At 38.8% G+C, this 14,225-nt stretch overlaps 1 protein-coding gene across 1 annotated transcript in view; it reads right to left on the bottom strand.

Annotated features, from left to right (window-relative positions):
* LOC306869268 (neuronal migration protein doublecortin-like) overlaps nt 1-14,225 on the bottom strand; it is a 94,625-nt gene that overhangs the window by 68,589 nt on the left and 11,811 nt on the right. The window contains exon 2 of the mRNA XM_079415955.1: nt 1,995-2,406. Within this exon, the coding sequence (XP_079272081.1) occupies nt 1,995-2,385 (391 nt within the window). The 5' untranslated portion in view covers nt 2,386-2,406. The remainder of the gene's footprint in view (nt 1-1,994; nt 2,407-14,225) is intronic.

Raw genomic sequence — 14,225 nt, 5'->3', positions numbered from 1 at the left:
TAACTTTGCTACGGTTACACCTATCGTTTACACTACTCCGGCGTTTTCGAGGTCGACAATGGAGACTTTTGAAAACGCTGCAGACCCCGTTTTAGTTTGCAAACTCTGGGGTTGCGTTTCATGGAAACGGACCAAAAAACTTTTGAAAATGATGGCGTGGCTGCCCACATTCGCACTGCGTATCCTTGATGACCGTGTAAACAATAACATCATGATCATTATTGTACCCATTGATATGTATGGGTAGATTACCCCATTTGACCACGCCGTTTTAAAACGAAAACGCACTAGTGTAAACGGGGCCTTATTTTCACAGCCTTCTTTGAACATATTTACAAGGGTACCATCAAGTCTCACCACGTGTGAACATACACACAAATTTACAGTTTTTTTGTTAGATCTACATGTTCTTTACCTCAGTACACTGGAGTTGAGTGTTCATTAAGCATACATACAGTTAGAGAAGGTTGTTCTAGTAATTGATAAAAATGCGATTTTCTGAGCTTTTTTCTCAAAATGTTGCTTTTTTTATGCAACCTATCTATATTCAAGTTTTTAAAAAAAAGAAAGCTGGAAGCTAGAATAAAATGTTTTTTTTTTGTTTGTTTTTTAAAGTAGAGGGTATGTTCTTTATTTTGATGTATTGCATTTTTAGATATTCATACAACAAAATATTCTGGGGGCCATGAAATTTTAGTGAAAATCTTCAAAAATGCTGGTGGTGGCTAGAAACTTTTTTTCAACAACGTAGGCGGGGAAAGAGTTAAAAGCCGGAGGGTGTAAACGTTTTGGATTGGAGGATTGGGGTAAATTGTACTTATTTTGTCTTCAGGGAAACATATAAGTATTTAGTGTACCTTTTTGAAGGACAGCTCTAAATAATAATAATAATAATAATACAAATAATAGCGCAGTGTGTTTAGGGATTAAGACCTTCGTTCATCTTCGGAATGGAAATTAAGATATTTTTGATGAAATCTGAGAGCTTTCTGACCCTTCAAAGACAGCAACGCAACTGAAATGTTTAATGGTCCAGAAACGTAGTAAAAACATTAGTAAAATTCATGTGACATGTGACATCAGTGGTTCAACCGTAATGCTATGAATCTACAAGAATACTTTTTGTGCGCAAAGAAAACAAAAATAATGACAGAAATAAGTGTCAAGAAATAAGTGAGTATTTAATGACAGCATTTAATTTTTTGGATGAACTATCCCTTTAAGAGAATGTAAACTTTGGAACAGGATCAGTTTTAGAAATTAAGTTATTATTTTGTCATGTGGAGTAAATGTAAACATCTGCTATGTGAAATAGCTTATTTAGGTACAAAAATAAAAATCTATTTTTATGATCCCTCTTAAAATGTTTATTTAAATTATTTTGCATAGGCCACATTCCTGCTGTATTTGATCCATTCAATATGACTATAAAATAAGAATAATAATTATGACTTTTATTATGATTGATTAATACAAATATAAAACAAAAAATAAATAATTTGTAATAATACAAATAATAATGTGCTGAAATAATAATATAATATATAATATAATGTATAATGTGTGTGTGTATATATATATATATATATATATATATATTATAATGTAGCTTGTGTGAAATTTCTGTTCATGTGGAGATATATTGCTTCAAGTAACTGTTCATGTGGAGATGTATTGCTCAATAATAGTATGCAAATTATGTATAAAATAAATATGAGTGCTGCAAGTTGCAGAGTGAAGTATAGCACTGTGTTTGTATATTATTAGTATATTGTATAATATTATATATGTATAATATTGTATAATGTGTATATATAATGTATAATGTATATATATATATTATAATGTAGCTTGTCTGAAATTTCTCAGAGTAACTGTTCATGTGGAGATGTTTAGCTCAATAATAGTATGCAAATTATAGACACACCATCATGTACAAGTTTTCCAAGCTTTTCAAAAATGTTTCCTCAAATCTTACTGCCAAAGTCACTCACCTTCCTCTAGCTCATCCAGACTGCTAATCTTCCTTGATCCATCGATGGTAAAAATGTATCTGACCCCTTGTGGCAGATTGATATGGTCAGACAGAGAGCGGGTTAAGTCAGCCAGTAGAGCATCAAATGTGCGGAAACGGTCATTGGCCACTGCATACACGATGCCCTTGAAGTAGCGGTCGCCATTGCGGTAGAATCGCACCTTCTTAGCCTTTTTCTCGCTGGTCAGAGCCTGGAGGGTGCGTGCACGGTAAAAACTGCAGTGAGCGCTGTGGGTGGGGCTGGGGAGACCATTGGCACGTCCACCTCGTGGGGTACGAGATGCCTTGTCCCGCTCATCAAAATGGCCGAAGTCCAGCTCCATGGCAACATGTGCAGAGGGGGCATCCATAGTGGTGGTGAATGTCTTGTACTGTGGAATTATGGGTATGACAAAAATGAGAAACCAAATAAAAGAATTTAAAGCAAACTAAATCAGTTTAATGTTATTTGAGAGCAATCAAAAATACTGCATAAATTAGTGAAATATTGTGCCAATGATTTATAACCATATTAATGATAAAAAACAAATATGTTATTATTATTACATTGCCTTTCATGTATTATTTATATAGTTTTAGAAAATTTTTTTTTTTGGTATAACCATTGAAACCATTGTCCTTAAATCTTAAAGGGGTCATCGGATGCCCATTTTCCACAAGTTGATATGATTCTTTAGAGTCTTAATGAAGAGTCTATACCATACTTTGGTTAAAATTTTTCAGTGGTAGTGTAAAACAATACCCTTTTTACCTTGTCAAAATAAGCTCTGCAGATATCAACCCGTTTTAGTCCATGTTGCTTTAAATGCTAATGAGTTCTGCTGGCCCCGCCCCTCTCTTCTGTGGGGTGACGAGCCGTTCTCATGATACTGTTTACTTTAGCCACGGAACTAGCTAACTAGCACGTTATTAGGAAAGGTGATTGCAAAGATCCATAAAAAAACCTTATACACACTTCTGCTGTAAGTGAATCAATGGATCAATGATTTGTGTGAACATAGATGAATTTAGGCAGATCGGGAGGCACATTCCCTTCACAAACAAACATAATCCTCTGCGTCTTCAGCGGCTCAGATGTCGCGTGTAAATGACGACTGCTATGTTCATTATTACATCCAACAACAGAAAACCTCAATCACTATGGAGACATTCTTGTCTACTCCTGCTCCAGTGTCGAAACAATGGTGGACTGATGACAGCTCGCTCAGGGCGGGTCTAAGGTAAGACGGCCATGTCAATCAACAATGTCACACAGACAAGAAGCTGAGAACGGCCTGATTTGAAAAAGGGGATATTATTTTTAGGGATTAAATAAAAACCACTGAGTGAATTTTTATCATTATAGGGTAGATGTGTACACACACTGCCAACCAGAGGTCGCGGTGACCGGAAATTCTCCCTCATTGATGGAATTTTTTTAGCAGTGACGGAAATATCTGAAGGCCGTCCGTCACTTTGACAGATTACACTGAGGGTGATCTATTGTAATTTGTAACTGTAATTCCCATCCCTGTCCAGTTGGTGGCGAGTGCTCTCCAGTGAAGCAGCAGAGAACGGGATCATCAGCTCCAAAACAAAAATAAAACTCACTAGTCTTTTGCTATGCCTTTGATTATGCACAGGCGAGTATAGTAAAGCGGAACGCTTGATCTGAGGTGTCTACAATGATCTATCACGCCACATTAAAGAATGCCAAAACGGTATTTATTGCTTGAATTTCCTAATAAAATGGACAGAATTTGAAATCTGAGACTGTATTTCATATCAAAAGTAACAACGCATAAAACTTGGCCAATTGCGATTTACTGTATGGGAGGTGCACTATACTGTATGTAGCCTACTGTGCATTAATCAAATGAAAACAGCATTGATTGGGAGTTAAGAAACAATATTGGTTTTTAAAAATAAGAATCTATTAAAATGGAGAAATCGTTTTTTGTTTTTAACACAGCCTTATCATATTTTGTTGTTTTTAGTGTCCTCCTCTGTCACTGTGGTGTTGAACATGAGAAGTGACACAGTCTCTGTTTATCTGTTCTCATCAGAATTAAATAAATGAATAAGCCTATATGCTGGTCCTCTAGGTTCATTATTAAAAATTATATGTTATTATAATTGAAATATGACAATTAAAATGATGGGTAATAATAGATTATGACTGAATTTTTATGACCCTGTCCGTCAAAATGATGGACACTGTTAAAAATTAACGCAACCTCTGCTGCCAACACACATTTATGTTCAAATAACATGTAAAAGTGAATTATCATCCGATGACCCCTTTAAATGTGAATGTTTATATGAGCAATATCACATGAGTAGCCATATTATATGAGTAGCTATATCACAGCTGTGATTTGGCCGTAAACATGAGGCCACAGGCCGAGAGCTTTAGGTAATCACAGATGTGCTGATAAAGAGGCATACTGCACAGCTATGAGTGTGATATTGCATTTATACAACAGTTTGAAAGCACAAGTCTGTAAATAAATAAGAAACAACCAACCAGAGAGTATCTTATAAAAACACTTTTGTTGTGGAACTACTTGTGGAACTATCATTCAAATCTCAAGTTTACAGTTTAACAGACGAGCCCAAGCCTCTGTTATTAAATTGAAAACGTCACTTTAGAGCTAGTAACAAAGGAATGTTGAGTTGCTTCATTGCAGTTGAAAGCTCACTGTATTATGTAGAATTATGAGATACAGCATCTGATACAACATTCATTCTTCAGCTCATTCTCATATTCTGAATAAAACATTTGTTTCAATGTCCACTGAGCAAAGTAATATCTTTGTTGTACTATCCTTTCAACCGTTAAGAGGATTTCCTATGATAACGCTGGTCAGTACATTTCTTGGTTGTTCGTAACAAGGTGTTGTTGAAAGCCCAGTTCTGTCCACACTGCACTGGCTCCCTAAAACTGTTTCTACAGCAAAATATTTACAGAATATTACTGTTTAAACATTTTACAAGATGTAGCTGTAATTCGCAATGCATTATGGGTCAAATAAGTTTTTACAGTTGTTAACAGTATATTTCTATGTCAGCTGTAATTAATTTACAAGAAGCAGGTGTTGTCTCTGTAGCTCCTGGTTTTTACACTAACTAACTGTAGTGTGGCATTATGGGATTGTGCGCGCATCGTTCAAATCTGAAATCCAGCCGACTGGAGCAGTGCCAGAATGATTGAAGATTAGAGGCTTTATTATATAGAGGCTATATTAATTCCTGGCAAGTTCACTTAATTTTACTTATGAGATATATCCTTTTATATTTATTTAAGTTAATGTGGTCCCACTTAATATTAAGTGTCCCTAATACCTGTGTACTTACATAGTAACTAGATGTGTACATAGTATGTAACCACAGTGTAAGTACACATTGGTACATAGTATCTACAGCTGTAATATTTCTGTAACTACACACATGTAACAACCCTCAGGATGGTTTGTGTAAGTACAAATGTGTAACAGTGAAGTGAAAAAAAAGTGTTGCTACCACCGTCCTAAGTACTCGTGTAATAGGAATTATATAACTACATTTTGTAACAACAGTATGTATAAGAGTAATTGGAACAATTTGATCCAGGTGGTGGAGATGGGTAGGTTTAGGGGTGGAAATGGGATCCAGGGAGTGGAGATGGGTAGGTTTATGGATGTGAGTTGGATTTCGAGTTGGAGTTGGTGCACCACTGTAATACCAGTGTACTTACATGGTAACTCCTCAGGAACTTGTAACGAGTGAAATACGATGTGGCTCCTTTAAGTGTGGAGCGTCAATCTGTGAGCAGTCTGCAGATGCATGTGCCACGAGACCCGCATGTGTTGCTTCATTTCTGTTGCTCATTTTAAGTTTTCTTTCAAATAAGTAACGCTGTTGACAGAGGAATAAAGCTCGAGATGTGGAATGCGACCCGTGTGAGCTTCAACTGATTTTCTGCAACTTGAGTTAGGCGAGCTATCCTTTATATTCAACCTAACTCAGCGCATTACAAACTGTTCACTTAATATAAAGTGTAACATTCTGGACACCAACCACAATTTATATGTAAAGCCTAACTTACTGGCCGCTGCTGTATAACATTAGAGTAATTACATGATAAATCTAATATAAAGTGTAACACTTTCTTTACCAAAAAGTGCTGTTAGTCCTGTTACACATTTGTACTTTCATTACCAAAAAGTGTTGTTACCAATGTCCTGTAACACATTTGTACTTACACATGCCATTCAGAGGGTTGTTACATATGTGTAGTTACACAAACATTAGAGCAGTAGATGCTATGTATCAATGTGTACTTACACTGTGGTTACATACTACGTACACATCTAGTTATTTTGTAAGTACACAGAGACTGTAGTGTACACTTTAAGTTTTTAAATGTTTAGCTTAAATGTGTATATTAAACAGTGCTCATAAACGGTTGTTGAGATTGAATTCTCAGGTGAAACGAGGGGAGGCTTTGAGAACAGCCTTGAAACCGCATTCCTTACATCACAACTTAAATGAATTGAGACATCAGAGCCAGCGGAAAATTCTAAAAGAACTGGCCGAGGTAAGGCTGTTCTCGGCAGGTTCACGAGTGACCGCTGCCACCCTGGAGCTTAAAAAATCTCTCAAAATTATTAATTCAAAAATCTTTTTGGGAAGTCACACCACCTGCAGAGCACTCCACACACACACTGTCCAAAGATATATAAACAAAACTCATAAAATAGAATAAGAAAGAAAAAGAAAGACAGAAAAAAAACTGAAAGCTGACCTCAAAGTCTGCCAGTCAAAAACCATCAATATTTCACCTGAAATACTGAAGCAAAAATCAGTTTTTTGGTATACTCCTGTCATCTCCTAAGTACTACACATCTACACATGCTCTCTGAGTATCACACACTCGACCATGGATTGGCCTACATACAGCAGACCCACACACAATTCAATGTCACTCATGAGCTATTATTAAAAATCCCCTGTGGAGACACTCATTGCACACACACACGTTTGTTTCTGTGAATTGTGGGGACTTTCCATAAACTTCTAACCCTAAACCTACCCCTTACAGAAAACCTGTTTGCATTGTTACACTTTCAGATAAACATCATTTACTATTTATATATATATATATATATATATATATATATATATATATATATATATATATATATATATATAAAAAATTTTTACCCCTTGTGGGGAAAAGGCCACATCGCCACAATGTGAAAAATTTCAGGTTTTACTGTCCTTGTGGTGATATTTGATCACCAAAATGTAGCATAAACAAGTACACACATACACACACACACACAACACACACGCACACACACACACAAAACCCAAACAAAAGGAAACTTGTGGTATGGTCATCACTAATGTATTTATCAGGCAGTATTTAGCTACACTTTAGCTCAGATTAAAACAGAAATACAAAAAAAGTTTACTGTATATACACATTTATATAGTACATGCCAGGATTGATAACATCATATTCTACATCTAAATGTATCAACTGTTCTTCACTAGCCAGTATCCATGGCAACAGCTACACAAGCTTCTCTAAAAGGATAGAGATCCTTTTCTCTAAAAGGATACACAGATGAAGCATGAAAACTACATGTCATACATGTCAGCATCAAATCATACTTGATCATTAACTGTGAGAGCTGATTGTTTCAATGTGCCATATTCACAAAACTATCATTCGATTTATTAACCATTTACCTATTAATTGTCATTAACTGAAATCTTTTTAAAGAACTGCAATTAAATATTGAATTTTAAATTTTTTTGATTAGCTAAATATGATTTACCTTATAAGGCATTAACCACAGAATTTACAGGGTATACATGGTGAAGTGTGTAATTTCCACACCACTTGCAACACAGTGTAGTGTGGGATTGTCACGTCCTGCTGGTGTGCCCTTATTGGCCACCAGATGTCATTGTGTGTTTGTTTGAGAACATGGCTTGTTGTTTGTGGTTTGTGCCATGTGCTCTCCTGTCTATTGTCTGACCCCGCCCTCCTTGTTATCTCATTATTGTTTCAGTGACTTCACCTGTGTCCTCCTCATTTGTCTCCCTATTTATTCTCCTGATCTCTGCAGTCCTGTGCTGTTTCGTTATTTCATGTTTAATGTGAGATGTTTGACGCCGTGTGTGTGTGTTTGCAGTCTCGGCCTGCCTGCCTGTTTTTCCCCCTCGGGGTGGTTTTTGTTCAGTTTTTGTTTAATTTTATTATTAAAGGACACGCCATTCTCCTGCACTTGAGTCCTCGCCTCATCTCTCTTCCAGAATCCGTGACAGGGATAAGGTGGAACCATGTTTCAGTGTACTTAACCCAAGACCAGCAAGACCCATCTATAATCCCCAAAGAAATTGCAATGACTCCACAAAGACAGAATTTGAACCAGGACACCTAGATGAGCCCCAGAGACAGATCCCCAGTGACAGCCATTGGGAAAAGAAAACTGGAACCAGTTGAGCCCTTACAATCTGACTTTGCTGCAGTTGGAACAAACTGCTGATTAATCTGGCCAGAGGAGAATAGCCTCTGAATAGCCTAATTATGTATGTAAATATTACATTTATGAAAACGTTTTTATAAATTGCTGACATTACAATACTGGACAATGATGTAATCTGCAGAATTTACACTTCAATTATATCAAAACTGAACGCCACAAATAGATTTTCCAAAAGGCTTTGACTTCGCTGAATAAACATAAGCACTGCATGTTTCAAAATCGAAACCCGGTGCGGGTGTTTTTATATCAGTTTCATTTCATCTTGCATGTAATGTCTGATAAAGCAGCGTTTGTGATCTGAGTGCTGTTTTGTTTACAGCGTTACCAGGGAAACCTCGATCTCTACTCCAACAGCGCCTCCTGCTAGCAGAGAATGAATTTCCATATATATGCTACCACAAATAAAGTGTGTCTGTGGGAAACACTAGACTATGTTATAAATAAATTAAACTGTATAACAGTTTCACTGTACATAGTAAATGCAGTTGATATGGCAATATTGAAGCCAGACGGAATTTGCTGTTTTGGGAAGTGGCGTGGCAGTACTGAAACGCCGTCTAAGCTGTTCTCCAATCACAACGCACTGGGACAGTTAACCAATCAACACATTTAGTTTTTCGGAAGGCGGGCCTTCATCAAACCCAGAACTAATCGAGCCATTTGTCCCAGGCTGGGGAGAGAGGTATTGTAATAATGTAAATTATGTGAAAAATAATGTGTTTTTTGAACCACCAAGCATGAGAGCATGTTCTAGTACACCCCCAAAACAAAATCAAGACTTTGTAAAAGAGCATAATAGGACACCTTTAAGTAAGAACATAATCTTTGAAATGTGCAGGCTGTCTAATGGTACGTCCAGCTCTTGTGATTTGAGAACCTGGGACAATACTTCCTTCCACACGTTGGGGCAACTCAGTTTGAACAGGCTCAGGAGCTGCATTGTCACACAGGTCATCATCACTGTACATGGGGCAACTGGGATGTGTATCACGTATGACCTTTCAAGTCTGAGGAGGCGCCTGTTTCTGCGGTAGATTGTGCCCGATGATGTGATTACATCATATGAGCTGGGCTCATCTCTGATACTGACAACCGTAGCTGGTTTTCATGTATTTTTGATTCTCATATATACTCTCTGTCCCCTCCTGAGGGCTGGAAGCAGAGCTGCTGTTCTATCATACCAACATTTCTGCTCCGACTGATGATGCTGTAGCACTACCTGAATGTGCTGAGGTGTGGAAGGCCGCAGAACAGCTTTTCTTGTCGGTAGGGTGGAACGTAGGACTCTACCCATCAGCATCTGGGCTGGAGAGTACTTGAGACCAGTGACAGAAGTGTTGCGAAGACTCAGTCTGGCACTGACCCTCACCTAGCCTTATTGAGTAGCTGCTTTTTTTTGACAGTTTTTATTGCTGAGGGTAGTTCGGACTGGAATGGGTGATGTTGAAACCCCAATCATGAGCAAATTGAGCCATTTCAGCACTGGTAAAGGGTACATGATCTGCAATCAGGGTCTCAGGCACACCGTGTCTTGCAAACACTGCCTTGAATTGTGCTATGAGTGAGCCTGATGATTTGTCTGACAGCTGTAGGACTTCTGGATATTTAGAGAAATAATCCACTATCAGAAGAAATGCTCGTCCTTGAAAGTAAAAAATGTCAGCAGCTATCTTCTGCCATGGCCCCTCTGGAACCGGATGGGAGATCAGTAGCTCCTTCTGATTTTCAGGAAGACTCTGCTGACAGGAACTACAGGCCTCCACCATGTGACGTATAGCTTTGGTGAGTCCTGGCCAGTAGAAGCATGATCTGGCGTGTGCTAAAGAGCGCTGTATACCCTATTGTGCCACATTAAGTTGTTTCAGCACTTCTGGTCCCGCCCCTCTCTTCCAAGCCGCTCTCTGAGAGACTGCTTACTTTAGCTGCATTCATCATGAAACTTGCTAATTAACACATTATTAGGAAAGGCGATTTGCAAAGATTCAATAAAAATCCTTTTACTCACTTCTTCAGGAGGTGAAGCTGGATCACAAATGATTTGTGCGAACATAGACGCATTTAGGCAGATCGGGGATCGGCGCATTCCCTTCGCGAACAAACCTAATCCTCTGTGTCTTCAGCGGCTTAGATGTCGGGAGTAAATAATGACTGCTATACACATATATGTTCAAACAACTTGTAAAGGGAATTTTGCATTCGATGACCCCTCTAGGGTCCAAGCAGACTCTGAGCGTTCCGTTTTTCTTTTCTGTGATGCACATACTGCTTACCCATGGAGTAGGCTTAGAAACTTATCACACCCCTGTTCTCCAATTCTTCCAGCATCTCACGGAGTCGGTCATGGACTGCATATGGAATCTTCCTGCAGCCATGTAAGACAGGCAGAACATTAGGATCAGTGTGGATATGATGCAATCCTGGAAACTGGCCTAATCCTTGAAACACTGATGCAGCTAGGCTGGGTGGAGCTCAGTTTTTGTGGTGGGCGGTGAAGGTATGAGTGTCTCCACTTTTCTAATGAGGTCCAACTGCATGCATGCCCGTCTCCCCAGCAGGGCTGTATCCGATGCTGTGGTCACAAAGAACACCATGTCAGTTGTTTTGTTTCTAGCCTGCACATGTAGTTTAACAACACATTCTGGTTTGATGCGGGTGCCTCCATATGATCTAAGCAGCGTGTTTGTCTTCTGGATGTTTACAGGAATCTGAAAGCGATCAATGATTTTCTTTGGAATGACATTCGCTTCAGCATCCATGTCAAGCTTGAAGGTAACAATCGTGCCTGCCATTTTTGTCTTGCCATTTTCCCTCATTTAGTCTTGTATTTAAAGTGTGGTCTGTCCCTTGATTCCTTTGTCCAAAATGATCATTTGGGCTGAGGACCAGCTATGGGGTCTGCGGCAGGGAGGACGGTGATTGGAGAGGTATGTGGAGGAATTCCTCGAGCTGTCTTACAGGGTGAGCTGGCACAACACTGAGGAAACAATCTGTTGTGATCTCCCTACGTGTGATTTGAGTTGATTTGGTTGAGTTGATTTATCTTATCCTTTATTTAAATGGTTCTACTAGGTTGAAGAAGTTAAGAAAAATGAGAACCATCCTTATCCAGCCCCCTCTGAAACACACCTTGCCTCTCCAGCTCACCCCATGCTGGGACCCTCCACATTCCTAACCAATGGTTCTGACCACCCATTACCACCGAGCTCGTAGATGGACATAAAACAGTGCTGACCTGGGGGCGAAGGTGGCAGACCCCACATACCAGTCTGTCCAGTCAGCGATCAAATTCGCATCCCTTTTCCTGTCTCCAGTTCCGAGCTCCTTCTCAGTCCTCAGCCCAGAAACAGCGGCCGCTCCACTGTCAAGCCTGCTGGACACTCCACTCTCAGGCCCACCGGCCAATTCACTCCCAAGCCCTATGATGACAGCAGCTATCTCCTTCACCTCAGCCCAAAAGAGGAGAACGAGGGGGAAAAGACTGTGAGCTCTAGCCCCTGACCAGAGTCGAGGGATGGCTCTAGCCCCTGACCAGCTCTAGCTGTTCCCGTGTCTGGCCCAGGGAGGGCCTCAGATCCCGATTCTGGCCCATAGAGGTCTCCGGTTTCCACGTCAAGCCCAGGGAGGGCCTCAGATCCTGAGTTTAGCCCAGAGAGGGCTCCTGTTCCTGAGTATAGCCCAATGAGGGCTACTGTTACAACGTCAAGCCCAGAGAGGGCTGTTGTTTCCGAGTTTGGCCCAACGTCATTTCGTACCTCCAAGTTGTGTGCTATGTGTGTCTCTTGTCTGTCCTGTGTTCCCTGCTTTGGTGTCCGTTAAAGATTGTAAAAAGTTGAAGCTCCTTCATCTCCATGCTCCTTGTTCCAACAAAGCAGCAACGTGACAAGGATGTTATCTGCGTAATCTGCTGCCTATAGTTTGAATGAATCAGGAATAGTTAAACATAGGTAGGTAAGCTGCTGTCAGGAGATTTATGATTTGATGATATGCATGCTATACATTTTTTTGTTTGACAAAAGTTATTATAATTTACAATGTATTTTCCTTTATATGCTTTAAATGCACATATGCATTTTATTTAGACAGAAATGCTAATTTTTGATTTCTCATTGTTGTTCCACCTACAATGTCATGCCACTAAACTCAACCCACAATCCACTCCGCCACCCTTTGCTTGCAGCTGTGAGAAGGAAACAAAAAAGGAGAGGCGGACATATATTTAGGTCTCCATTTCCACAGAAATGTTATTGAGTGGGTTTTTATTTCCAAAAGGGAAAAAAAGTCAGGTGTGGGCTAGGGAGACAGATCATTGTAGAGGTTTCTAGGTTTGCAAAATCAGGCAGTGGCTGCTTTGAATGCAGTGCCACATTTACATACACATGCAAATTTGATGTTTTAAAATAATAAACAAATGGGCCAAACAACAACTCTCTGTCAAAGTATGGAAAACTAAAAGACATAACCTACATGTCAAATGATCATGTAATTCAATAATCATACATACATGTATACATGCATACATAAATTACATTTTGTGTTTAATTACTGGACAACAGAAGAGAAAGAGGAAAAACCAGGTCAAACATGGTCAAACATTTTGGAACATGGTAGATGTTCTTTTTTTCTTTTCTTGTCTTTTTGCTGGACCAAGGTGATCTATAGCTTTAACTAGCTTGACACTAGCTTAACTATGTCCTACCGAGTCAGCTTTAGCTCCATCAACATTTAGCCCAGTTGATCAACCATCTGGACCAGCTTAAAATGCTATTCACCTAAAGTAACCAGTCCAGAAAATATAAAAAGCATGTGAAACCAGCTACAGGCCTAACAGTTCTGATTAAACACACAAACACACGCACAAATGATATACACTATTGCTGCTCATCATAAGTGACTGATTTTGAACTCTTCATAAGTAGTGTGCATGACACAAAATAGCACTATACACCACACTATACTATACAAAGTAAAACAATCCATTTTAATTGCATTGAACTATTGTATTTTAAAAATTTAAAAAAGGGTTATGAAATGCAGTTTCAGATTTTTATCATGAGGATAGTTTATAAAGTTTGAAAAGATTTTTGCACCAAAGGTCCAATATTTGTAACTTCATTGCACCGTATCCAAGCCCTTCTTTACAGCATGTTGTGTTTTGACAATGATTTGATCTGTTTCACTATGGTAATTGCTTTTGCTTGCTTAATTGATTCATTTTCATTATATAGTTGCATCAAGACGCTGCAGCTTACAGTTTTTTGTTTGTTTGTTTGTTTTTTCCAACTTGTTTTAAAAATGTAAAACGCTACTCTTGTGTGCCTTTTGCTTGTTAAGAGTGCAGTGAAGAACAGGAGTTTGTCATAGCACTAGCGCATACTGTACATACATATGCACATATATACTGTATATGCAGTATCTATGACTGATGGATTTTACACAGTTACACAACTGAACTGAATCAATGCTCAACTGACTTGAGCTTTAGAATGACACTATTGAATTGTTAGAGCTGCTTTACAGCAGAATGTGAATTTGATACTATTGTGAAGCTGCTGTGCATTAAAATGGCAGTGTTTCCCAAATTAAACAAAAGAGCTGTTATTTTCAAATTATGTGTGTAATGTAGAGAACTGTGTTTAGAGTTTTGCAAAAAGAATGTTTTACAATATCAA

The sequence above is a fragment of the Barbus barbus genome (genome assembly GCF_936440315.1).
Source record: "Barbus barbus genome assembly, chromosome: 5".
Classification (NCBI taxonomy): Eukaryota; Metazoa; Chordata; class Actinopteri; order Cypriniformes; family Cyprinidae; genus Barbus; species Barbus barbus.
The sequence above is the reverse complement of the archived record's forward strand: the minus strand, read 5'-3'. Positions and strand labels throughout refer to the sequence as shown.